At 39.8% G+C, this 27,137-nt stretch overlaps 2 protein-coding genes across 4 annotated transcripts; one reads left to right on the plus strand and one right to left on the minus strand.

The window, feature by feature from the left end:
- Nucleotides 1–663: 663 nt before the first annotated feature.
- On the minus strand, nt 664–25,830 carry LOC129771164 (uncharacterized). 2 transcript variants are annotated; one of them, XM_055774575.1, is made up of 3 exons: nt 25,544–25,830; nt 25,297–25,471; nt 664–2,770 (listed from the first exon to the last, which is right to left on the minus strand). In XM_055774575.1, the coding sequence occupies exons 1-3, from the start codon at nt 25,670–25,672 to the stop codon at nt 849–851; spliced, it is 2,226 nt and encodes a 741-aa protein (XP_055630550.1). In that variant the 5' UTR covers nt 25,673–25,830; the 3' UTR covers nt 664–848. The 2 variants fall into 2 exon arrangements, with proteins under 2 accessions (XP_055630550.1, XP_055630549.1); XM_055774574.1 differs by having other exon boundaries at nt 664–2,809.
- LOC129771167 (uncharacterized) lies at nt 12,183–16,756 on the plus strand. Of its 2 annotated transcripts, XM_055774581.1 has the most exons (4): nt 12,183–12,490; nt 12,557–12,891; nt 13,055–13,371; nt 15,448–16,756. In XM_055774581.1, exons 1-4 carry the CDS (start codon nt 12,332–12,334, stop codon nt 16,023–16,025), a joined length of 1,389 nt encoding a protein of 462 aa, XP_055630556.1. In that variant the 5' UTR covers nt 12,183–12,331; the 3' UTR covers nt 16,026–16,756. The 2 variants fall into 2 exon arrangements, with proteins under 2 accessions (XP_055630556.1, XP_055630555.1); XM_055774580.1 differs by having other exon boundaries at nt 12,183–12,891.
- Nucleotides 25,831–27,137: the final 1,307 nt, after the last annotated feature.

A 27,137-nucleotide genomic window follows, 5' to 3' on the forward strand; every position in this document is an offset into this window, starting at 1 on the left:
TTCCTTATACATCTGGAGCTCCTGGATGCGAGACGCAACATTACGATGGCAAGCTTCATCGGTGATCTGATTTAGGGAAACATCGACTGCACTTCGCTGTTAAGTTGCTTCACATAAACACCCGCCGTCGTAATTTACGCTCACAGATTTTCCTGTATATTCGTCCCTCATGAACCAACTACGGACTTAACGAGCCCATGCGAAGGATGTGCCGAATCTTCAACAGATGCTACGGTGTGTTTGACTTCAATGTTATTTTTGCAATTAATGTGTATAGTGCAAGTATATTTTTTGTCATTGGGGTGAATATTTTACCTGTTGGCTAAATAAATATAATAATAATGAAAAAAAAATGGAATAGAACATAAAAAATCAATTATATTCTATAAAAAATGAAGAAATGTCCACGTGGACAACAGGGTTAGGCGTATCAGGAATGTCCACGCTTGTCCACGGAGAGGGAGGGGGTATGTGGACAGCCCCTAACATGTACAGTGTTCAAAACATAGTCAATCAGAGTTTTCTAGTTAAACTCAGGGGATGTCGGTTTTACCCCCAGTTCCCCTATAACATTTAAGATACACGCGTTAAGTTCGATTGCGGAAAAGTTAGGAAATTCTTTCGGCACACAATCATGAGTAAAAATAATAAAAGCAAGAAGTATCCAGTCGGTGAAAAAATTCATCTCGTTTATTCAATAGTGCCTTTTTAGATACAAATGAATTTCGCTTCATGTTTTTTACCACAATAATCCGGTAATAATGTACCTTAGAATATGACTTTTACATGCCATTAAAATACTTTCCTAATGATTCTGCTTAAATCTGTAGATTACTAATTACGCAAGGTTAATCTATCCGAGTTATGGTTGTGTTATTCAGCTGAAACTTCCTACTGGAGTCAGTAGCCGCGTTGTTTCCATTCTGGGGTGCTCTGTTCGCGCCCGGATAAACAATCCGAGGCTGTTGGAGCAAATGTGTCCGCAGTAACTCGTTAGAGCTCGCATTGCTTACTTGGGTGCTACTTCCGGTTGTTCGGCGTACCGAAGAATGAATTATGGTTTGCACCTGTTTCCTCTGCACAACGATACGCTGCTGTGTTGACGTCGTTGTGGTGGTGGTGCTCGAGTTTGATACGACTCCGGTTGTTTGTTGCAATAATGGATCGATGATCTTTGTCTTATCCGATGCATTGAGTAGCTTGATGGAATTACTTCCCACTATAATTCGTCGCGGTTGAGTCGTCGCATTGTTAGCCGTCGATTGCTGGAAGGTTGGTAGCCGCTTCATTGAAGCCGGGGATGGAGATGCTATGTTTTGTACGGTAGTCTTCTGATGGTTCACAGTCGATTGTGGTGTAAATACTGTTTGTTTTCCATTATGTATTCGTCGAGGTCCTGTTTGATTTTGTAGCATCTGTGTATTCTGACCCAGAGACTGCACGTGCGCTATTTTAATCTGGGGAACACCGGAATCCGATGTACCATTTTTATCGGACACAATTTTTGTTTTCATGTGAGATGAAGGAGTGCTGTGAGTTGCCAACTGCTGTTGCCTACTCGCTGGAGTTATGAGCGTTGGTTTCCTACTTCCAGATTGAAGTGCGGAATTATTATTTACAATAGAGGATGCGTTTCTAGATTGAGAATTTCCTTCGCCTTTTCGCTTACTGATGCAGATTAACTTTTGAGCCCCATTTATTTTGGCCTTAATAAGATAGGATTCGTTCTCATCAATGCCGCGGAAATGCTTAACGATGTTCAGTATATCGGTTTGGCTAAGCGCTTGGCCGTCGGGTCTGGTCACAGAGGAAGCACTTTGAGGAACGGCAGTCGAATTCTGTACCACCACATCATCATCATCATCAATTTCTATAACGTCGCTGGGAGTTTGGATTGCGGACGAAAATACCGCTAGAGGAGGCGGAGCAGAGGTTCCGATTAGCTGACTCATTGGTTTGACCGATATAGCAGGCCTACGTGGAGTCGCGTTCTGTTGGTATGTCATATCAATAATCCTACCGTGAAGATCTGCGTTGGTGATGGAACCATTCTCATCCGCAACTTCCTCAACGGCTTCCAAGTTTAGATGGTTGAGCTCTTCGATATCTTCCGTGTGGCCATACCACCGCTCTAAGAGATTCGAAAGTTCGGCATCCAGACTAGCCTCACCCTCGATGTGCGGGGCTTCTGCTGGAGCGGGTAATAAAGTTGGCATGGGAACAAGTTTCAAACTATCATTGTCATGATTATCCTCGAATGTTGATGAATTGGCAGATGTGGAAACCACGGGAGTTGCCTCTACTGCTTCGGCTCGTGGTACACTCTGCGAATCACGATCAACTGTTTTAGCGCGTTTAGCTCTTGGTTCATCCGTTATACTCAGCATCCGCAATCGCTTACTTCTCTTGTACTTATCTCCAGCCGGGCAAACATGTTGCTTCGCGCTCTCCGGTAGCGCATATTTTCGCTTGCAGTATACACAACGATACTTGCAGGTAGGCTTATGATCATCAAAAGTTTCGGCATCCTCGAAAGTGTGCTTACAAACCGTACAATACAACAGATTGGGGTGCCAAAACTCGGCGAAACTATCCGTGTCTTCCTGATAAATAGGACCGGAAAGCCTTAGATGGCCCAGCTCATAGGGATTTTGTAACGTTTCGCGGAAACTGGTACAGCGCATGCAGTCTTCCAGCGTGAGTAACATCTCTGCAGGAGTTGAGCTTGGCGGTCGATAGCCGGTTCGAGGCTCGCTACGCAAGTCATCCTCTGAAACGAAAATTGAAGTTGATGCGTTGTCAGCAAGCACTTCAGATGAGAAGAGTAGGGAGAGTATGTTGTTAGTTGGGCAAGGCCGGGTTAGTACAGAATAAATGATTATCTAAAATTATTTTTTGTTACAAAAAATGTGTAATTTGCAACTTTTGAATAAAATAAAAATATATAGGAGGTTGTGTTCGAGACACGACTGCATTCTTGACGTAGAACTACGCTGTAGTTTAATTAAAGTCGCTTGTTTATAACTGCGGGTATTATTTTATAATGCTACGATAATTTTGAAATAACCATTCTACCAGTTTGGTCGCCCTGAAATGTTTTTTTAATTGTAGAATCATTCGACGATAATTGTTTGATGATTCATTCTTGTTCTCGCAGAACAATACATACTCGAGATAAGCGCAGCTGTCATCCTTAGTGGAGAAAGTTTTGCTACTAGCAAGCGAAACCAAATCACATACAAATTCCAGAACGACAATTACTTTCTTGGTGACTAAATAAGCGAAATAAATTCTATCTGCACGCGAAGTAGAGGAGAGACGAATGAACTCTCAGAGTTTAAAGTCTCTCTAATTACAATACCTTCCTACCATCTGCACGCGAACCCAAATAATTAATGACTTATTATAACTTATTGAATAACTTGGTATTCCCCAAATAATTTTTTGGTGCATAAACTTAACACCTGCTTCACCATAGTGTCAGTTCAATGCATTGATGCAATGTCAAAGGTACCAACGAAGCCTTTATGATGACAGAAAACAAACAATGTTAACTGCTTGGAAAAAGGCTGAGACATTTGCCTCAACAGAGATTCATTACTAATACCCTAGCGTAAATAATTCCCTCCCGCTATCTCCCCTCCTTGTTTATATTTATCATTACAAATGGGGTTTCAGCGTAGCGATGATGTGCACTATTTTCACATACGGGCAAGTATGGAAAAGTTCATTCGCTCATTTCTTCACACCTAATTATAAATCACTCTTGTATCTGCTTGGAATAATCATGGCAAAAAGAATGCAGCAAGCAATCGTGAGATTGCACGATTAATCATTCTTCACTCCCCGACCATCTTCAATCGGGACTGAGAGTGAACATAACAAAACAAAGAGTGGAAAACAGCATTATATATATTTGACTGCCGCGATCGAGGCTCAATGATTGCTATTTGAGTGAAAAACGAATGATTTTACAGAGACACTCGCTGACGCAAGCAAAAGTTTCCAATTTGATTCTATCACCATCTAACGCCATTCCGAGAGGCAAATGAGGGAATGCAAAATTCTCTGGAAATAGATCAAATCGGGAATGAACTTTGCGAAGATGATAGGTGAATGTTTTCTGTCTCAAATAAAGTGTGGCATAAACGAGAATAGAAGGGTGAGTTTTATCTGATGAGTGAGTGTTGTTGAACGAATTTCGATGCGATTTTGCCCATACCTGCGTACGGGTTATGAATCACGCACGTACGCACACAAATATCCATATATCGATGGCTTGAAGCAACTAAATATACACACAGTTATCTCTGTTTTGCGCTCTTCTCAACAGATACCCTTTCTGTAAATGTTGCCAGTCTTTGTGGAAAGTTTTCCTACCGTCATGCGAAACCAAATCACTGACAAAATTCCAGAACTTTTTTTTTCTTGGTGAGCTGACGATAGCCTAGCTTGATGATTCCCCACACAATTGGGTAATTCAGAACATTAATGCAATGGCGTAAGTTTGATGCAATGATTGCAATGCTAGAGACATCGGCGAGTGAGTAATTTGGTCGCGTCCACAGCTCAGTCCGAAACGAAGACATGTAATGGCGAAAAACAAGGAAGAACAATCGATGTTCATTGTTTCGCATCTAGAACGATACTGAAAGTTTGCCTTTCCTTCCTTTCCTTGTTGAATTAAACTTCTTCAGTTCATTCGTCTCTAGCCTTCAAAGGCCCTTGGAAAACTCCACTCTTTCCTCATATTAATCCTCCACGCCCATTGCCTTGCGCCCATTGCGCCCATTGCCTCGCCGTCCAGCTCGCCCAGCAACGGTGTTGTCCAGTCGGTGTCCTCACGAAGAATGAAGTTTGCCAGGTCAGGTCAGGTTTTGCATTATAGAGACTTCAAACTTCTTCGGTTCATTTGTCTCTAGCCTTGAGAAAGGCCCTTGGTAAACTTTACCCTACTCCTGCACTACACCTCCACCCTCATTGCCTTGAGAAAGGCACTCGATCCCTCGTCGTCCAGCTCGTCCAGCCACGATGTTGTCCAGTCGATGTCCACACAAAGAATGATGAAGTTTGCCTCAGCAAGATCCACTGTTCATACTCTAGGCAAATATTCCCCCTCGTTCTTCTTCTTTTTCTTTGTTCACGGAGACCTTACATCTTACGATTTCTCCTTCGTTGCTCGTTGATAAGTTGCACGTTATTGACAGTTCTGTTTGGGAAAGCACACAAATGGACAGAACAAATGTATGAGGAAATGGGAATGCTTCCGATTTTCATCAATTTAAACCAAATACAGACTATGGGATTGTGATGTATAGCATATCAAATAAATCTTAGGGAATATCCGATTCATTTGGTATGTAAATCGCCAGAATCCGCTCACGGCAAAAATAGATATTAACGTTAACTTTATTTCATAAAAAACGTGACCTGTTTTCTGATTTGGCACCCTCAATGAAAGACGTAGTTCTACGTCAAAAAAAAAACTCACCAATGTAATGTATGATAATTATCGTTATCGAACATAATTATAATTTTTTCTCACCACAAAAGAACATGTTACTTTATTATAGAGAAAACATATTTGAAATGGAAAAGGTAATTTTCTCTTATAATTTTTACTTTCTGAGAGTGCTTATTCAACTCACTTCCATTTTCGCTTCAAACCCAACGGAACACGATGCTGTTTGCCTCGATTCGAATTACAATCGGGTTACGTACCTACGTACCTAATACGATATGAAGGTCATATGACAACATATGGGAAATCACATTTTCGAATATTCCTTCACTTTTCCATTTTATCTCGCCGCATGAACTTTTCTTGGGTGAAGATGAATACAACAAAACAGACAGCTTGAATCGGATGATCCGTTCTCAAGCAGAACACACATTGGTTTTTATCAATGAAAATTGAAATGAATCGTTTCATATTCCAAGACATTCTTAACATATCCGCTAGCATCTACAATTTTACACTTATACAAGTCGGTCTCGATTATATATATTCGCAATTTCACTTTCAACGTTAATTTTCGAATCCAATACATAATCGAATCACAAAAAAGATATTTTTCTATTTTGACATTCATACATTAATGAAAAAAATTGTTTTCTTGAGATTCGATTATGTACAGGATTTGAAAATAACTGTTGAAAAAAATGGTCGACTATATATAATCGAGTCCGACCTGTACTTGTGCTAAACGTTCTACAATGCCTGGTCGGTCATTGATATGAAATTTCACGAAGCAGCCAACGTTTAAGTTTCAAATTTATGTTTTATTTGTTAAAATTATTCGTATCACTCACATTACATGCAATACTAAAATGCCCCCAACTTACATATATTTGCTCGTGACCGGAATAGATCGCTGCAGTAAACTACTGCAACAGGAACAATCACTTGGAAAAAGTGTAGTAGGCTAGAAATATTGTAGCGCGGGAAAACATCATGTGAGGGGCTCAGAAGGAAAAGGGTGTAAGTGATTTGATCGATTTCTCATCATCACCTTTTTATTTAGATAATCACCCCGATTCTGCATTCCGTCAGATTTGCATTTCGTTCGAAACCATTATCTCGTTCGAGTTATAATTTTATTGAAACTCGAACGGAATACAGAACGGAATTTTATAAAGACGTTCTAAATCTTTCGATTCTATCGAAATACAGAATAGGGGTGAATAACTCAAATGCAAAAACATTCCAATTTGAGTTTGCTATAGGGTCCAATAGATGAGCTTCTGACCTATATTCCACATTGTCAAATACAACTGGGAGTGTGTTTGCAGCTATGTTTAGACCAGGTGTATGACACGATTATCGCTATCTCACTCTACCTATCGTCACCGCCTATCTCACTATTCCTCTGCTGTGAAAGTTCATCATCGACATCACGATATGTCAGATGGTGGTAAATTGGTAATTCGCGATGACGTCGACGTCTGGTGGCGACTTCAAGCTAGAGCCATAATTTGGGTCCCAAAATCGTTAGTGTAAAATCTACCAGATTAGAAGACACGAAGCCGGTTTTCAAATTTTAAAATTTGAATGAAAATTTTCACATTATGTTATTTAATTATTAGAAACACGTATTTCTGACTTTCATTCATCCATATGGTCATACAATTCCAACATTGTTGCTGATTTTTTTCTCTATAATATAAAGTTGTCTTCATAAACAATTTTCGTATGAGACTTTTTCCCCACCTGCAAACAAAAATGTTTTTAATTTTAAACAGAATACTAATTTGGAAAAGCTAATTTTCATTCATAATTTTAATTTTGAAAACGATCACTCCGACTGAAAATCAGCTGTTCTTTGACGCTCCCCTAAACTAGTAAACGAAGCTCGCTGCCGTCAACGCGGATCGCTGTTTTGAAGAAAACAAATACTTCTGACGTGTGAGATGTTGGCACCAAAAACATGGCGGGTGTCATACGGCTGGTTTAGACCAAAAGAGAGAGTCGATGTAGAGAAATCGATGATGTCACCTACATCCCTTTCATTTTGAGTATAAATGCCTCAAATTTTCTATTATGAATTTATTTTCTCGTTTTCGTTTTTCGAAATTTATTCTGATGTCAATGTAAGGGGGACGAAGTTCCTGTTTAACGAGGATAGGGAATCGAGACGGCCCAACCCGCCAAGATGACGCAGTGCCGAAATCGACTGACGCGAAAATCTCATCAATCCATCATGGAATAACTGAGCAATAAGCGTTTGAAATTTTTCACAATGCGATCGAACCCATCCGAAATGTTATTCAAAAACTACACCAACTCTACGGTCGGCCTTAGTCCGTAGACCGTAGTTCGACTTCAGAGCCAACTTATGCGTTTGAGGAAATTGGAACCAACGAAGACTAAATTTCTGGCATCATAACAAACACAAGTGAGTCCAATACAAGAGGAATAAACAAGATGTTGCGTCGCGAACGTTCACAAACTTCGTATCAAGAATGGTCGACGAAGCGTGCGAGGCAAATGTCAAACTGGACCTTACATACTAGCCGAAACCTCTAGCGGAAATCGACCGTAAAAGCAGACTTTCTGAGATCTCGCACAGCACGTAAAAGAGACAGTGTGCTTTGTGCTATCCAGTCTTGCATGTCAACAGTCATTGTGAGCTGTGTGCAACTCTTTCCAGATCGAGTGAGGAGCACGAATTTTATGTACATAAAAGAGCGCGTAAGCTCGTCTCGCATACTTTAGCTTTAAGTAATGAAAATATCAACGTATACAATTAGACATCTGCCCAGATCGCAATCAAATGTTCATACGGAGATTCCTTATATGCAAGTAAAGAACTATCGAAAATTTCATACAATTTAGAACAAACAGAGACGGAAAAATAATGGTCACATCTATTGGGATTGGTGCATTCAAAACCTCTGGCGTGTAGCTGAGAGGAACATGGGCTGGTATAAGTTGATGTTGATTTGCGCAAAAGTAAATACTACTTGGTTCAACGCAGCAGTTCCTGTCATTACATTTTACTACTTGCAAAATGTACTGGAATGTCCTCACGTGACGAGCAAACCACTGATTCCGTTTCATCGATTTCGGAGTTTGCGTACTTAATGTATTCTGCTTTGACGGGATATCTACCGATCACTAGGTTATTCTACAAATCAACTAGCGATTCCCTGCATACTCAAAATGTTTCGTTTGAAAGTCCGGGTACCTTTTGAGTTTTTCATCCAAGTGAGATCATGAGGAAGTATTGAACCTGCTAACTACCGGGAAAAAGGAGCCATCCGACGTTTTACTTGGTTGAAAACACTGCGTCCTGGAGCAACGAATATTGCATCAAGATTCAATTGGTTAAAATAATAATTCGCAAATATGGTCGGGGTACTGACAAAACGAACTAATCGCCTTTAAAAAAAAAGAGTTACACCACTGGATGCAGAAAATAATAATCTATCAATTGTAAAATAACAATGTCATTCGGACAATTCACAACAGCTCCAAAACAAAAATTCTGTGTAGCAGACTGTAAAAAATTATAGGAGGTTGTGTCCAAGATACGACCGCATTGTTGACGGTGAACTACGCTGTTATTTTATATATGTCGCTTATTTATACCTTCGGATATTATTCTATAATGCTGTGAAATTTTAGAAACAACTGCTCAATAGAATAATTTCTGAAATGTTTTATTCATAGTAGAATCAGTTGACGATAATTGATTGATGATTCATTCTTGCCCTCGCAAAACAATACACTAGCTGATCGTATGTCGCAATTTATTTCATGTCAATGCATTGAAAATTTACCTCGAACGTTATTCCGATGGCCTTATTCGCAATTGATATAGACTCGGCTACAGTCGATTATATTAGGCTGTCAAAAAAGTCCTGCGGTATTTTCGCGAGGTGTCGTTGTAAGCGCGTAGTTCTAGTTGTATTCATTGTATTGAGCCATACTATAGCTTGTTGGAAAGGTATTTTTGCGCGCTGTAATATAGTCCTTGACAGTGTTTTGTTTCGTTAAGTCGTTCGTGAGTTATAGTGTCGCAAATATGGAGCAAAATAAAGAGAAAATCCGACATATTTTACAGTACTACTATGACAAAGGCAAAAATGCATCTCAAGCTGCCAATCAAATTTGTGCAGTTTATGGACCCGATACAGTTTCCATTTCCACCGCACAACGATGGTTTCAACGTTTTCGTTCTGGTGTAGAGGTCGTCGAAGATGCGCCACGCTCCGGAAGGCCTGTCGTCGAAAATTGCGACAAAATCGCTGAATTAGCCGAGAAAGACCGGCATAGTAGCAGCCGTAGCATCGGCCAAGAACTGGGGATAAGTATAGCATCCCTATGCATCTTCATCATGCATTATTTTTCAATAACCCAAAAACGATATTGCCTAGAAAGCAATGTTAAAAACATTGTTTCCAAACGACCCAGACGCAAATTATTGCTTCACACTCATTCCTCACTGGGTCATAAAATATTATTGCTATTCGACACTTTTCCTTGTTTATTTTTCTGTCTCTCGCCACATGTACGCTTTGCGTACAAACAGCGATTCGTCTTCCGCATTGGCTAACACATGGTTACCATAAAGAACCATCTGGTTGTTTCCCAAACACCGATGGTGGCTTGAGTTCGGGTCAACGATAATTTAGGTTATTATTTAAGCTAGTTGGTAAGCAAAGAATACACGGCAGTTCAATTTTAACCATCAACCCGGAATGATTATTCAGTTTTCCGAAACATCCCGCTCCGGAGAAGGAGAAGCCACGATTTAAGTCATCAAACCGTTATTAACCATTTGAAGAAGCTTGGATTCACAAAGAAGCTCGATGTATGGGTGACACACACGTTGACGCAAAAAAACATCTTTGACCGTATCGACGCATGTGAATCGCTGTTGAATCGCAACAAAATCGACCCGTTTCTGAAGCGGATGGTGACTGGCGACTGGCGGTGACTGGTGGGTCACTTACGACAACGTGAAGCGCAAACGGTCGTGATCGAAGCCCGCTGAAGCGGCTCAGACGGTGGCCAAGCCATCATTAACGGCAGGTTCTGCTGTGTGTTTGGTGGGATTGTCAAGGAATAATCTATTATGAGCTGCTTCCCTATGGCCAAACGCTCAATTAGGACCTGTACTGCCAACAACTGGACCGCTTGAAGGTAGCACTCATGAAGAAGAGGCCATCTTTGATAAACAGAGGTCTTCCATCAGGACAACTCCAGGCCACACACTTCTTTGGTGACGCGCCAGAAGCTCCGGGAGCTCGGATGGGAGGTTCTTTTGCATCCGCCGTATAGTCCGGACCTTGCACCAAGTGACTACCACCTGTTTTTGTCCATGGCGAACGAGCTAGGTAGTCAGAAGTTAGCCACAAAAGAGGCCTGTGAAAATTGGCTATACGAGTTTTTTGCCAATAAGGAAGCGAGCTTCTATAACAGGGGTATTATGAAGTTGGCATCTCGCTGGGAACAAGTCATCGAACAAAACGGCGCATATTTGACTTAAAACAGATGATTGTAACTAATTTTATGAACAAATGAAAATTCAAAAAAAATACCGCAGAACTTTTTTGACAGCCTAATATACATGTTGAACCAGCACCATTATCCCACATCTCATAACTACATCAATATATCTTTGGCACCGCATGAAAACAACAACAATGACAACAATTGCAAGTATCAAATATCATGCTACATGTTATTTAGTATTGCCTCAAAGGAATCGCACCTCTAGGCATCGTTCGTAAAACGTAAACTAAGCGCCAAACAAACGTTCGCCATAGCATGCATACAGAGCCATACATTGGTGGCTTGAAACTACTAGGAATACAATCATCATATTGCGCTATTCTAAAAAGAAACGCTTCTGGTATTATTACTGGCCTCGAAAAAAGTTGCATTACTTTCTCATGCTCGAGAGAAGCGCAGCTGTCACCCTTAGTGGAGGAAGTTTCGCTACTGGCAAGCGAAACCTAATCACATACAAATTTCCAGGACGACATTTACTTTCTTGGTGACTAAACAAGCGAAATAAACACTTTTTGTTTATAACAACCTCGAAAACAGTAGCAATGCTTCATTATGACCAATATTAGCGCAAATGCAATCCTAGTTGAAGGCAGTTTTGCGACTGGCACGCAAACCCAAATAACTTATAACATTCCAGTAAGACATTCAAGATGCTTGGTATTCCTCAAATAATTTTTAGACGCACAAGATTAACGCATGCTTCGCCATAACGTCAGTTTAATGCATTGATGGCACCAAAGGCACCAAAGAAGCCCTTATGATGACGGAAAAAAATAATGTTAACTGCTTGGAAAAAGACTGAATTATGCCACACAGCTTGTACTCTGCTGTAACACCCATCGATGCGAATTCGCTGATGAGTTTGTCAAGAGCGACCGCCTTCACCACCAGCGGGGGAGCTTGATTTTGGTTGTTGCCTTAGTAACGGCGTTTATATTTTCGACAGACGCGCCGAAATCGCCTACTTCGCTGTTGTTCGATGCGGTGTCACACTCGCGAAGACTCGGTTCAGTGCGAGCTGAGAGAGAGGAGCCAGCTGATTTGACAGATAGTTTGTTTTCTTCTTATTCTTCTTACGGGTTTTCATCATAAAAATTCTAATCGGACAATTTCAATCAAGTTAGCAGCTCCGTTTGTCATTCGGTTTGTTGTCGTTTATTTTCAGAAAAATTGTTCAAACTTGACGTGAAACTTTGTTTGTGAGATAATTTGTGCTATTTAATCCGCGATTTGGTTTTTCGTGATCGTAATCGGACAGTTTCGATTAGTGTTTGCCTTTTGTGATCCGACATTTAATTCGGTACAGCGAAGATGAAATGTCAAGTGAGGAAATGTGGCAGGAGCAAGAAATCTCACCCCAACATATCATTTCACCGATTCCCGGTTGATTTATTGCTGCAAGCTCAGTGGATCGATTTTTGCAATGTGGGGGACGACTGGATACTATCTGAAGCAATGCGAATATGCAGCGTATGTAGAATACATAGAGTAAGCGTTAATCCGCCAATGAAATGTGCCAACATTGATTTCTTACAGGTGCATTTTGAGGAAAGTGCTTTTGTACACGATGGAAATAATAATAGGTTGAGAAAAACGGATGCCGTACCAACTGTGTCTGCATTTTTAATAGACATCGATCGGGATTCGGATGGCGATGACAATTATCCTATCAGTCTTTCGACGTCCTTGCCGTTATACTCCTGCCCATCGCTGGTGGACCATTCATATGCAAATTTGAAATGTGCCATGCAAGTCGCTAATCAAGGCAGTAGTACAACTGAAGGTTCAATCGAATTGATTGGTAGTGAAGGTGAACCGATTAGTCTCGTCCACAAAACCAAAAGAGTCAGGAAGCGATCGATCAGTAACAGGTGATTAATCTTTCCGTTACCGATCCCTTAGACGGTGTTTAAAAAAATATGGTAATTTTTTGAAGCACTGTCTAGAAAAGTCGGTAACGGAATATATTAAAAACATTATTAATATTTAAAAAATCAATGTCCTGCATAACGCACTTATGAAATTTTTCATCAGATATGCGAAGAATTGGAAAGGACTTGCAATCAAGTGGAAGAAAGAAGCGTTGTCATGGAAAGCCAAGTTTCGTGCTTTGGAGGAAGCAGTTGATACCGAAGAAGTACTAAAAGGGAAATTTCGACCGGATCAGATCTCCAAAGTAACAGGGAAGGTGAAACAGGTGAAAGAGTGGTCTAATGAAACCATTACGGAAGGATTACGGATGCGGTTTGCTTGCGGGGCTGGATACGAACAGTTGCTTAAACTGCCGTATGTAGCACTACCTAGTGTCCGTACGTTAGTGCGAAGGATTCAAGAAATACATTTTGACAGCGGTAAGATCTATACGTTTTTTTGCAAATGGTTTTTGGTTGCTGTAAGATCACGGAATCCTCAAATTGACAGTACTGCCAATTTGAATTTTTGAGAGCACCGATATCAAAATGCTCGAGAGCAATCTGCAAATTAACAATTTCATGATGCTGTAACGCAGAAAACCATGTATTAAATAGGGAATGAACCCTATTTAGAGTCACCTGATTCGGCTCCTCTGGTGAAATTCACAAATAAAGAAGCTTCCACTTCGGGCGAATTGAGAGTGAGTTTATTCTTGTGCTATCTCGGATTTTTATACAAAACTTATTCCTAGTTCTTAATTCTACCCTCGCCACGCATAACGATAAGCTGCCTGAACAACAAAAACAATCTTTTGTATGAGTTGTCGTCAACATATTTAAGGTCCTATCTGGTGACTAAACATTTTAGACCCTTTGTTTTTGTGAAGATTTCTCTACCTATTGGCGCGTGAGAGTGTCTGGTACCAGACAAATGAGAGTTGCCTTTTCTCATTTGTCTGGTACCAGACTCTTTTGCCTGCGTCATTCTAGTTATCCCTGCCATGTGTTCTACCTGATCCCTATTTGTCTATCCTATTATCGTAAACAAATTCTAAGACCGGCCTTGATTTGGGATTTCCGTCCGTAACACCATGAATTAGAATTTCACACACGATTCCCTTGTATTTTTTGAGATTTGTGCTTTCAAAAATTCGAAATGATTAGGCCCAAACTGCCAGGACTGTTATTTGTGAATTCCGTTAACTTTCACCTTAAATCACTGTATTCTTTTGGTATGATGATTATCACAATTATATGAAATTATGCCCATACATGGAGTGTGGTAAAAATTAAAATAAAAAATCTGGGTCATCAGTTCGCATTCAAAAATACTGAAATGAGAATCGTATTTATTTTTTAAAAATTTTTGATGTTACTCGTCTCTCTTCCTCCAACTATCCCTAACTGAAATCAGTTTATTTAGAGCTTAGGAGTCAATAATTGGCATAACTGTTAATCAGCGATTTATGATCGATACATGCGTAGAAACCAGAAGAGAACACTTTGAACTATAACGTTAGTATTGCATGTGTATGCATTATTGTTTTTCACGAATAATATTTTGTAATGTAATAATAACACAGACAATTAAATTCACAGGTATGATACTGAGATATCAAAATTATTTATCTTTATAATATCCCGATAATTTTTTTCTATATTATACTTTGTGATGTGTTACCTGGTAAGTTAACCAAGATACAAATAAGTCGAAATGCTCTTATCCTATGAGTTATTCCTGTAACAAAGCGACCCAGATTTGTTTATTTATATTTTTCCATTCAATGATCTGCATGCTTAACCCTTTCGTTACGAGCGTCGTCTATAGACGACATCCGCGCGACGTCCTGTGTGTACGAGTGTCGTCTATAGACGACATCCGCGCGACGAGCTGTGTGTACGAGCGTTGTCTTTAGACGACATGAAATTCATACTGCTCTTCGATCACACCAGCGCGATGTGCATACTTTCGGCGCAGTGCCCCGTACAAAAGTAGCACTTCGGCGAAGCACACTGCCGTAATGAAAGGGTTAACTGTAGATAAAATTACATAGAATTCTGTGATATCTACTTCGTTTATACACAATAGTGTATATGGTATTTTAATTATTGAAACAAATTAGGGGTATTAATATCGTTCCTAATGAGGTTTGTTTTTTTTTTGAATTTCGAGCTCCGAAAATATGTCTAGAAAATTTTTCAATAAAAATTGATGAAACGGACAGGAAATTCTTTGTGATCTCTTGAATATGCCTAGTGTGTTCTTGATGATATAGCATGGTCACCATTTAATTTGATCTGACTTGATTTAGTCCCGAATCTCCGAAGGAAATACCCTGTTTCAGATTTCTTTCGAATCGTGTGACAACGTGAATCATATCATAGTTCTTTTTTATATGAAACACTTCAAGTACAATAAAAAGCGAATTATATGAAAACCCCTGATTTACATTTTTTATCAAGTTACAGACAACGTTACCACTACATTTTGTATAATTCTCTAATTTGCAATAGGATTTCTACATGAAGTATTGGACATCCTGAAGTTGAAGGTAGCTATGATGAGCTCGAAAGAACTTGATTGTGGCATTGTTTTAGACGAAATGAGTCTAGATGAGGCGAATAAATTCTGTCCAAACAATCAGAAGCATTTCGGAATGACTACAATGCCACCCAGTGATAAGCTTGCGACGCATGGTCTTGTTTTCATGATTGTTGGCATGCATTCAAGGTGGAAACAAGTGATCTCTTATGAATTTGTAGGGAATACAATTCCAGGCAGCTTGTTGAAGGAAGCTGTAGACAGGATTATTATCAACGTTGAATCGTTCGGCCTAAAAGTTCGATTCGTTACTTCTGATTGCGGATCAAGTAACAAGGCCATGTGGCAAAGTTATGGATTAAGCACTAAGAAAGAAACCGCACTGAACAACTGGACTACAGTGCATCCTGTTGATAAAGATCGCTTTTTGGAATTTATCCCGGATCCTGTACACCTTTTTAAAAGCATCGTCAATGGTTTTATATCAAATCAGTTTTTTAAAGTTCCATCATGGTATACTGATCGACGGCGCCAGTGGTTGTATGGTTAGCGTAACAGCCTCACAATCCGATCGGCCTGGGTTCAATCCCAGCTGGCGTCGTTGGGATTTTCTGAGGCGAAAAATCTCTGGTTACGTCTTCCTTCGGAGCGGAAGTAAAAGAAGTTGGCCCGGCTCATGAGTTGTTGAGTCTGATAGGTAGGAACAGGTGGAGTCGCCTCCCTGATGTCGGTGATTGGCACTAAAGTGGCGGAAATAGGCCGACGAAAAATAAGCGAAGATAAAAAAAAAAAATGGTATACTGATTTAAGAAATCTTTCCTCCAATATCGTATCAAGGGAACATTTACGTGTTTTAGTCACAGAAGAGGCCGACCAGGCAACAAAAATGGTTTATCGGTTGAAGCCTGAGAAAGTTGACTTCGAATTGCTCAAAATCTCAAATGTTGATAAGATGAAGGTTAGCAATTCGACCAAATATTGTAACCATACTGTTGCAGCAGCTATGCATATAATCGCGGATCAGTCAGAGAATGTTGAACTCAAAACGACTGCAGCTTTCCTGGAGGATTTGTCAAGATGGTATGACCTAACAACGTCCAGATCAACAGATACATTTCTGAATCCGAGCAACAAAGTTAAATATGCAGCAGATATTTATCATCTTAATATGATGATTAAACTTGTAACCGGTTTGAAGGTAATTCAGTTAAAATAATAATAATAACTAAAGGCATACTGACGTTGACGTATGACTGTTACATGTTACCTTCCATAAAAAAATTATACATCACAACCTAGATCCATTTGTTCTATTGAAAAAGTTAAGGTGTTGAGAAACATTAATGGTCGCTTACAATAATGTATTTGATTGCGAGCAATGGAAACAATATACTAGGATTAATTTTTTTTATCAATTGATAAAAATCTTGTCTAATAAACCACTTCAAAAAATTATGGGACAAATTGACCGAGGATTTAATTTTTTTTGCGGAAGGTAAACGTGGAAGTTCTACGTCCATTAGCAGTATACTGTAATACTCAAATTGCAGGTCGGTCTCGAAGGCTACTGGAAGCCGTGGCAATCAACCATGGCTACAGCGGCTATTTTGAGGCTCCAAAATACTCTCATAGAAGAGGGATATAGTGAAGTGTGCACATCCGTTCTAACTCAAGACTACCTCGAAAGCCTTTTTGGAGTAGTTAGGACAAAACAGCGACGCCCAACGCCATTGCAGTTCAAAAACCATTTACGTACTATCGCCATCTCGCAACATATGCAGCCAATAAAAAAATCATGTTATGAGATGGATGACCAAAAATACCTCACAGGTTTCATGGAGTATTTAAATACTCAAAAACCTGGTGAACGTTCACTTTCCAATACTGCGAATGGTTTTGACGATGCTGACCAGCCCGATGTTCCCGATCTATCAAATATGGATATATCTGCTGTAGCTGAACTGTATTTAAGATCCAGAAAAAATTCCGAAGCCAATGCAGTGTACCACGTTTCCGGTTATATTTTGGGCAGTATTAGTAGAACAAGTAATACTTGCTCAAATTGTTTGAACCAGTGTGTCTCGGCAGTTCCTTTCGACAAAAAGTATGGAAAATACTCAAGTCTTCTAGCTACAGCACGTCAAAAGCCATTCGTGTTTGTTACACGCACCGTTTTTTATTTTTTTATTTGTATGGAAAAAATAATCAACCATTACTTTGGAAGTCATTCTCAACTAACGAAAAAAGATATTTTTACCCTTCAAAAAAGTTTGAAAACTTTGCCTTTGAGGGTTTCGAATTGTCATAATTTAAAACATAAAATAATTAAGAGATTTGTAAAATTTAAAACATGTTCCAATAGTTCGAAAAAAAACCGGAAGCGTAAATATGATAGCCGAAGTATGCTTAATTAAAACGATTGATAAATAAAATATTGTTATATATATTTAAAATACCAACATGTCTTTTAGTTCAAATCCAATACTTTTGTAATAGACCTGTGCGCCGCCGCCGCTGATCCTTTTTCATACGCTGCCGCGATCAGATATTTTGGACCGGCGCACCGCCGAGTCAATTTTGTCACGCCGATGACGATTTTTCGATATTTTCTATTCTATTTTTCATGCATTTGCTATTCTAGTTGCATATAACGTTTAATAACACAACCTTTTTGAAACCAATTGAAAATTCTTGAAAAAAATATTTTTAAACTATATGGCATTGTTATACACCGTCGCCGCCGCATTACAAAAATGGTGCGTAGACCGCCGCCGTCACAGCCGATAATATGGCCGGCGCACAGGTCTATCCCTAACTCAATGGAAATCCATATTACTTTGACCACTTTTTCTATACACATTTCTGAAATTTACCTCCTTAACTCTATGGTCCAGAGAAACCAGTACTATCGTTAGAAAATTCCCACCAATGAAGAAAATCAATAGATTGCTTTCAAAGCAATTTTAAGCTATTGAAACAAGTTTTTGGATCAATAAGTAACAAGCATAAAACGCGTAGACATTTTATTTTTTGAATGAAGCGATTATCATACCATTTCGTTTATCAGACAAAGAGGTTTTAACGCTCAAAATCAAGTTCCTCCAATGTGATTCTCTCGATTTCGAAACTTTGAATTCATATCCTAGTATAGAATTAAAGACGTAGTCCAACGTCAGAATCATTTTCAACATAAAATGTCTTGAAAATAAATGTCATGTTAAAATTTTCTACAGAGTACAATACTCCCCCTTGGTTCACCGTGACTGGTTCGCGCTGACATAAGGGTGATCACAACAAACGCGAGCTGGCTCCTCTCTCTCAGAGTGCGAGCGCTGTTCACTGCACCAACATCGCGTGCATCATTAGATGACGCTTGCCTCGAAATTTTATTGCCCCTGGCAATGCGTTCGTTTTTTGCAGGGTTCGAGCCTGCCTCTTCTTCTTGCTCATCACACACTAAGCGAAGCGTCCAATTTATGACGCGGGAAGAAAAACACAAGATACGAATAACGCGAAAAACGAACAGAACAACCAAACGACGATATCCAAGTTGGATTACCACTGGTGGGGTCCACATTTTTCTGTTTCGGACAGCTCCTGGAATCAGATGTCGTCGGGATCTGGTAAGTAAAGCCGGGTTCAGACGGTGCGAGTAAGCATACGAGTCGATCTAGTCAGTTACTGCAGTGCAGCTACTCACACCGTGTGAACACATCATTCCAGTTAGTGTCATGTGTGATTCGGCGTGCGAGCTACTTCAAAGTTTTTTGAATTTACTCGCACTCGCATCCCTCAAAACGTCAAAAACAGAATTTAGCGCTCGAATCAGGGATGCCAAATCTTTACATTGTCTTGACATGTCTCTATTTTTAAGATATTTGAAAATGTGCGAAGATATTTATAGATTTGAAAATTATTGGAAAACTAATACGTTTTCTTTTTGAGATAACTTTATTGGGAATCTGAATATAAAATCATTATCGGGCACAATTTTCATTCAGAATTCACTCACAACTTGCAAAAAAAAGTATTGTTCTAAGAAACAGAATACATAATCGATATAAAAAAGTAGATTTTCCTTCATTATTTTAGTTTTCGAGGCGTATTTGTTCCTTCTGCAAATCTACTATCATTTTCATTTTCCTCATCTGACAAATTCGGACCTGATTGCTGTTTCTGACTATTTGATGAACATTTGAAAAATCGTCTGGCATCTCTGGTAAACCCGTGCCGTAGTATCTAGTTTCTTGCCAGCAGCTCACATTGTGTGAACGGACAAGGCGAGTCAACCATTTGTCAAGCGAGTTCACCGGGTCAGTAGCTGCTCATTGTGAAGTCAGCTACTAGCAACGTATAAATGGACCTTAAGACAGCAAAAGGGCTGCCATGAAGTGTAGAAGCGTGTTAAAAGGATGGTGTGCATTTTCCAAAATTGCATTCAACCACACCAAGTGTAATGCATTCTTAAATCAATTTATTTTCGTTTATTAAAATATTATTTTATCAAAAACAGTAAAAGTGAGTCAATATATATACCATTCATGAAATTAGTCCAGAGCCGTTACAAAATACTAATGTGTTGTGTAATGATATTATGTTAATAGTTAGCATGTACTTGGTCCGTTCTGGCTGCAAAGAGAACGAAGTTTAGCGTGTATGGCAGCAACGAAACTTAGTTTTTTGACGTAGAACTACGTCTTTCAGGAAGGGTGCCAAATCAGAAAACAGGTCACATTTTCATGAAATAAAGTTAAAGTTAATAACTATTTTCACTGTGAACGAATTCTCATGATTTGCATATCAATCGAATCGGAAATTCTCTAAGATTTGTTTGATATGCTATACATCACAATTCGCTAATATCTAAACGGTTCTGTTAAGAAACAAATTATGTAACCAAATGAAGTTGACCCACTCTATTGTGGTACTAAAATAGCTAGCTTAATTTATCTTGCCTCTCTTATCAGTTAACCGAACGATCACACGAATGACCGTCGATAGCCTTTTGATCAGTAGTTAGATCGTGGACATCCTATATATATATACAATATACAGAAGCCAGATCACTCTCAGTTGCAATTAAACAGCTATTCTAAAAGTATTTACTCAAGCTTCGGTCAAGTTATTGTATCGAAGAAAGCCAATAAAACAGTTTCTTATCTTACACCGAGACCGGACCAAATAGTTCGTACAGGTTCAAATTCATGAAAACTGGAAGAACTTCCTAACCCTACCCGTATTTCGAATGCTTATAACTCGAACATTTCTTAACAGATCGGAAAGATGTTTGCATCAATTGATAGGAAATATTTCTACGCGTCTATCACAATCAATTGAATAACTGTAAAATGTCAAGCGTTATTTAAACGCCCTAACTGCCAAGTTTTGATTGGCCCGATTCACGGTTTCCCCAACACAGACTTCAAAATCGATGTACCTGGGGGAATCCGCTTTGTGAATACATTCAAGTCGGGGGTGTTGAGTACTTTTATACTCGCTTGTCGTTGTGCAAACCTAAAACGAACTTTTAAACTGAGAAGCCTGGGAAAATCGTCATTTCAGATACTAGAGGTGAATTAACTTTCACGGTTCGAGAACTACGTAAATATGAGATGTGCAATGATTTTAAGGGGAAATGTAAAATACAATGATCGTTTGCCAATTCTTCCGTTCACATATTTTGGTAGTCCTAGGCATCATATAAAACGTGAAAGGACTTTCATCGAATTTATTTGTAACGAAGAACATGAACAAGAACATTTCGATGCATTCTAAAATAATATTCGAAGGGGTAAATAAGTGGATTGCATAATGTAATTGCGTAGTTCTACGTCGAAAATATGCGTTCGTGTTCTAGATACAACCCCTTACAATTTTTTCATTTTCATGTAGGTTCTGAATTAGAAATTGGCGAAGATGTGTGCTTACAGCATGAAAGGGAGTATTTTGTTTGACACCCTGTTTGTAACACGTGAGCGATAAAATGATAGATTTGATCAGGCACAGTCAATTTGTGGGAGCCCAAACTTCAAACTGAAATATCTCAAAATAAAGTTTTTGGCACTTGGTTCGCTTTGGCAGAACCCCGACCATATCTATGACCTTTTTGAAACGAATGTTCTCGTCTGGTCGTCCATCCAAATTAATTATGATTACTGGCCTGATTATTCCTTGATACCGAATAACCTCGAATTCAGGCAGCTCGCACACCCTTTTAAAATTGAGTCCATGAGAAAATACGTTCGAACAACAGTATCTTCCGGAACGAACAGCAACGTGGACCATTGTACTGAATCGCTTCAGCATGACCAAGGTGACCTAGCTTTGCTAGTGTGGCGGCCGTAAACTAGACAAAAAATCCTGAAAGATTTTCAACTGAACACTATAATAAGCATTAATGATGTTTGGAAGAAAACAAAGACTAACTTCAGTGTGAGTGTGATTCAAAGTGATTTAATTGAATCGCAGCGAAGTTGGTCCTAAAGCTCGTCCAAGATCACTCGTGTTTTATACCGATGGGTCTGAAATTGGTAAATCTACAGAAGCTGGGATCACTGGACCAGGAATCGTAATGTCAATTCAATTGGCCTACAGTTCACAAGAGAAATACAAGCTATATATCAATATATGTATCTTCTCAGACAGCCAAGCAGCTTTTAATGCATTAAAAGTATACACGTGTCAGTCAAAGTTAGTTTGGGAATGTATTCTATCCTTGAAGCAACTAGCTGCTACTAACGAAGTTATCGAAAAAGCCGTTCTCTTAGCAAGATTTGAGTCTTCAACTAAATTCGTCGGACCTGATTCATTTTGTGGATTATCTACATCATGCATTAGATTAGAACTGAAAACCTGAGAAAAATCGATTATTGAAGCCAGCTGGAGGGCTCTATCAACACCAAGACAATCAAAATTATTCACTACACCTTGTAACAAAATAACACGCAGCTACTCAGCTTGAATGAGGCAGATTTCAGTACATTAACCGGTCTATTGACCGGACACTGTCCGAGCAGGTATCATCTTAAAATATCGGAAAACTGACAGATGATAATTATCGTTTCTGTAATTTCGAAGCACTTACTGTGTCAATGCAGTATACTAATTCAGCGAAGACTGCGGATTCTTGGAAAGGGCATTCTTATGTCTAACTAAATTTGGTCTGCTGAATTCAAAAAAGGTAAGAAATTTTATGAAGGATTATATTAAATTTTATGAAGTCATACTTTCGTGGGGGGATATGCAAAAGTCCTAGTGCGTCTATCACTTATTCCCTGAGTGGTTCGGTGATTGTGACGTAACAATCACGGCAACCCCCCTCCCCCCACATCAAGTAACGTAACTTCGAGTCGCCTCTCCCTCCCCCTTCTTGGGTTACGTAATTTGTGCACGACGCTCAACAACACCAAATGTCACTTCGAGACAGTTACATGAGAAAATACCGCGAGAACTAATGCGCGACCGGTTTTACGAAATGCGATGAAGCATTCTTGAACGCATCACAATCTTCCTTATTCGGCGCGGTAAATGACGTGGGATACCAAAGTTTCTCGCTTTATTATGGAAGCCACTTTGCTGTTCAACTCCTATTTGATGGCCTATGGTTAACGAGTGGCTCTCGTAATGGAGTAGAAACTGTGTTACATCTGCTCGAATGACTACGGAAACGCTTCATTCAAGTTCAAGAATCATTGTAACGTCGGAGATTGCTAGCAGAATACATAACCCTTCACTCCACTCGGAAGGAGTTAGCTGGACGTCATCCGGACGAGTACGCACATCCGATTAGCGAACGCAACCTTCTTCCGAATGATTCCAGTACGGCACTATTTCGGAACCAGTCACCACGCTAGGTTTGGACGAACTTGCGTCGGTTACGCTGATCGAGAATGAGTTAATAAATCATCTAGGTATCGCGGATGTTCCGCGGCCAACATATCCCGCGGAGTAAAGAAAGTGTTCGCAGGGTAACGCAGAGAACTTATGGGTTTCAACGACATCGTCAATAACGAAATTTTTAACGATTTGTCTGAATCGCACTATGCTCGGTTGTCCCGGTTGTGGCTGTCAAGAAGACAAATGAGGAGTATTCTACAAGGCACAACGAATCGCTTTGAAATCGGCCTCTTGTGGAAGATCGACGGATCAGTTCGATGGTTGTCAAACGATTGAAGCAATCGAAGCAAAATCTGGAAAGGTCCTCCGAAAGCGTACACAGATAGTGGACTACCAACGAAAGAGATACACTTACCTAGCTACTCCAAAGGAGCATTCCGGAACTGATCCCTGCATGACTTGATAACTGCCATTTATCGTGGTCCTAACTTCTTACAAGCCCGGAAAAAACCGTCTGGTTTTGGGATACCGCTGCAAAGTTGAATATGTGTTCCTGAATTCGCGGGTTATCGAGGTTGACAGGCAAACACTGCGCTTTCTCTTCCGAGCAATTAAAGCAGACTCTCTGAATGTCTACAATGTCTGCTTTCCGACCTCGGTTCAATACGTAAAAAACCAGAATGTGAAATAAGATCATAATTCACATGAAATCCTTCGGTGGATGGGAGAGGAGGAAGCTGCTCAAACGATCCACTTTTGTCGGGACAAGAGAGCCGGCAACGAGAGAATCCTAGGCAACTCAGGACCACGGACCAGGATACATTTTCGCTTCCGACGGAACAACGAGCTCATCATCGAGAGGAATTGGAGCTTACCTTATTGGCGCTGGGTTCCGACAAAGATGAAAGCATCAGATGTTCTAAAGAAGTGGGGACAAAGTCCTCCGTTCGACAGTAATGGCTCCTGGTTCACCAATCTCGATTTTCTGCACCAGCATGAGGAAGCGTTGCTGGCTCAAGTGAACTCTGTCGAGAAGGAGAGGCACGAATCTTCATACTGCACGCCGATGTAGCACCAATGGAGGGCATAAAAGGATCTCTCGAGGAACGTCACTGCTTCGAAGCACGGCGATGGACAATTGTGGGAAAACATTGTAGACATTCGGAGGTGTTGTTAAAGTAGTTGGAGAACGAGTTTGCTAAATGGGTAAATGGGTAGTGCCACTACAATGCGGCATCTGAGAACGCATTTTCCGATCTGTCAAGGAGACAATTGCGGCTCTGTGCGATAGGAGAAAACATGCCGATGAGATATTTGCCACATGTGTCAGTATAGACGGAGGGCTCAGAAACTTCTTGCCTGGAACAGTTTGGGGCGTAGACGTCTGGCTCGCTGGTCGAATGAACGAAGTGGGAGCAGTACGAGACGCATATAAACGGACGCTGCATTTGGCAGATAAAATTTGGGGACGGTGAAGAAAGGTGTGGGTAATATCTGCTCACGATAAAGCAACGTTCGAGGTGGATCGAAGATCAAAAGAGGACGATGTTCGTTTGGAATCCGATTGAAATATGGAACGCTGTTTAGCAAACGAGATGCACGAGAATGTAAGGACGAAATCTAGTTTCTTGGTAAAAAGTTGTGAACAAAATCATTTCTCTCATCGAAATCTAGTATTTTTGGATAAAATGCTATTCCAGTACGTTACTACGGAACTCAATCTTATTGGACTTGGAACGATCTAGAAACAATCGATTCGCCCCGATCATCCATCAACCACCAATAGCAAATCTCGAACGATTAGCAATGTACCTGAAGAGTCGCCAATTTTTCGTATTGTATGACCATTTTTTCGAATTCGAACATTGAATTTCGATGAATATATAGGTTTGTGTCCCGACTCACCACCATTTTAGAAGGTTAATCATAGAGAAAAACATCCTCAACCATCGTCATTCCGGCATTACAATAACGAAAAAATATACCTGTCTCATCCAATTGTTTCTCCAGGTAGGCTTCGACCTGTGCCACTAGTATTGATTGATTCACCGAAACAAGTTTCGCCTTTGTGCGATGTTGGTCAAGATACTTTTTCAAGTTAGCAGCATTCCTGTAACACGGCACGCAGACAAACCTGGAACCCCGGTCCGATACGCCAACCTGTGACGATTTTAAAACTTGCAGCTATATTAAACCGGTCGACCATTCAGTCTGCGTATTTCAACTACATACATTTAAAGCGTATAATTCTTCCACCAGTTCGCCCACTTCCCGCTGCTGTTGCACATCGATCTGAGTTGCATTCTCGCTGGCGGAATCCGCTAAACACAATCTACAGCAAAGTTTCACATCCAATCCCATCTGGAGTGGCACAAGTCGATTCAGACGCGCTAGCAGTACCAACAATACATGCAGTATTGAGTTAACAATATTGGACACGAAATAATCGGCCACAATCTTTTGCTATTTGCGAGAACAGCGTTCGCTTGGGCGAACGTCAAAACAGACACTAGTGAACATCTTTCGTTGATACATCGGGGCGCCACCGCGACATACGAAACATATTCAGTGACAAGTGTTCGGTGTGCTATTACGTAAGATTTATATTAAAATATTAAAAATATGAAATTACGAAATACTGTGCTCCACAGGATCATTTCTATAGGTAAATTTCATTTTTTTTCCGAAAGATAATAACGTATAAATTGTTTCATTCAAAGAATAAATAATGAAGATGTCGTTTTTTGACGTAGGATTACGTCTTTCGGGAACATATTGGGGTACAAATTGAAAATCGAAAATCGAGCACATCGTGAAAATTGTCCAATTTCAAACGCTTATTGCTCAGTCATTTCATGATGGATTGATGAAATTTTTGCGTCAATCGATTTCGGCACTCCATAACAATTTTTTATATTGAAGAAAATAATATATGTGATGAAACTAACTATCGAACAATTAAAAAATCTCAACCCCTACCATAACGGAAATACCCACTTCTGATTGGTCGATATTGACGACACATGCGGCGGGTCCCTAACCAACCAAGCTGCCTGGGAGAAATCGACATTGCAAATACATAAAAGTAGGGGGAACTCTTATTCCTACCGAGATGTGTTCCCTAACAGAGATATCAAAACCAAGCTGCCTGGGGGAAATCGGCATTGCAAATACATGAAAGTAGGGGAAGCTTTAGTTCCTACCGAAATGTATTCCCTAACAGAGACATCAAAACCTAGCTGCCTGGGATAAATAGGCATTGCAATTACATGAAAATAGGGGAAGCTTTTGTTCCTACCGAAATGTATTCCCTAACAGAGACATCAAAACCAAGATGCCCAGGGAAATCGGCATTGCAAATATATGCAAGACAGGGGCATTTAAATATTGCAAGTAAGGTGAGTGATACGACTTATTCTAGTAAATAAAATTTAAATTTGGAACTTTAGTGTTTGTTGTTTCATTAAATTTCATATCAATGACCGATCGTATATTGCGAAAAATTTAGCACAATGTTAGAAAAAGTGATTACCCATATGCTCTACATGTAGTATTAGGTTTTGTTAGTTCAATAAAAATTCGCATTGGGTTGAATAACCACTCAGAAAGTAAAAGTCATAAAAGAAAATTACCTTTTCCAAATCAATTATGTTTTCTCTATATTAAAGTAACATGTTTTTACTGGTGAGAAAAATTGATAATTGTGTTCGGTATTGGTAATTCCCAGCAAACATTAAATCGCATAACAAGCGTATATATAACATCATATGCCCTAAAATTTGGTTGGCATATAATGCGCCTAACTGGCATATGCATGCAAAAGTGG

This window comes from Toxorhynchites rutilus, chromosome 2, assembly GCF_029784135.1.
Source record: "Toxorhynchites rutilus septentrionalis strain SRP chromosome 2, ASM2978413v1, whole genome shotgun sequence".
Lineage (NCBI taxonomy): Eukaryota > Metazoa > Arthropoda > Insecta > Diptera > Culicidae > Toxorhynchites > Toxorhynchites rutilus.

What these genes read in the sequence shown, in the direction of transcription:
- LOC129771167 (XM_055774580.1), top strand. Translation starts at nt 12,332, where the DNA reads ATGAAATGTCAAGTGAGGAAATGTGGCAGGAGCAAGAAATCTCACCCC. An exon ending in AAGCGATCGATCAGTAACAG is followed by an intron (nt 12,892 to 13,054) that starts GTGATTAATCTT and finishes ATTTTTCATCAG; the next exon opens with ATATGCGAAGAATTGGAAAG. An exon ending in AGAAATACATTTTGACAGCG is followed by an intron (nt 13,372 to 15,447) that starts GTAAGATCTATA and finishes AATTTGCAATAG; the next exon opens with GATTTCTACATGAAGTATTG.
- LOC129771164 (XM_055774574.1), bottom strand. Translation starts at nt 25,672, where the DNA reads ATGGGATTGGATGTGAAACTTTGCTGTAGATTGTGTTTAGCGGATTCC. An exon ending in AAGAATTATACGCTTTAAAT is followed by an intron (nt 25,472 to 25,543) that starts GTATGTAGTTGA and finishes AAATCGTCACAG; the next exon opens with GTTGGCGTATCGGACCGGGG. An exon ending in GAAACAATTGGATGAGACAG is followed by an intron (nt 2,810 to 25,296) that starts GTATATTTTTTC and finishes TCTCATCTGAAG; the next exon opens with TGCTTGCTGACAACGCATCA.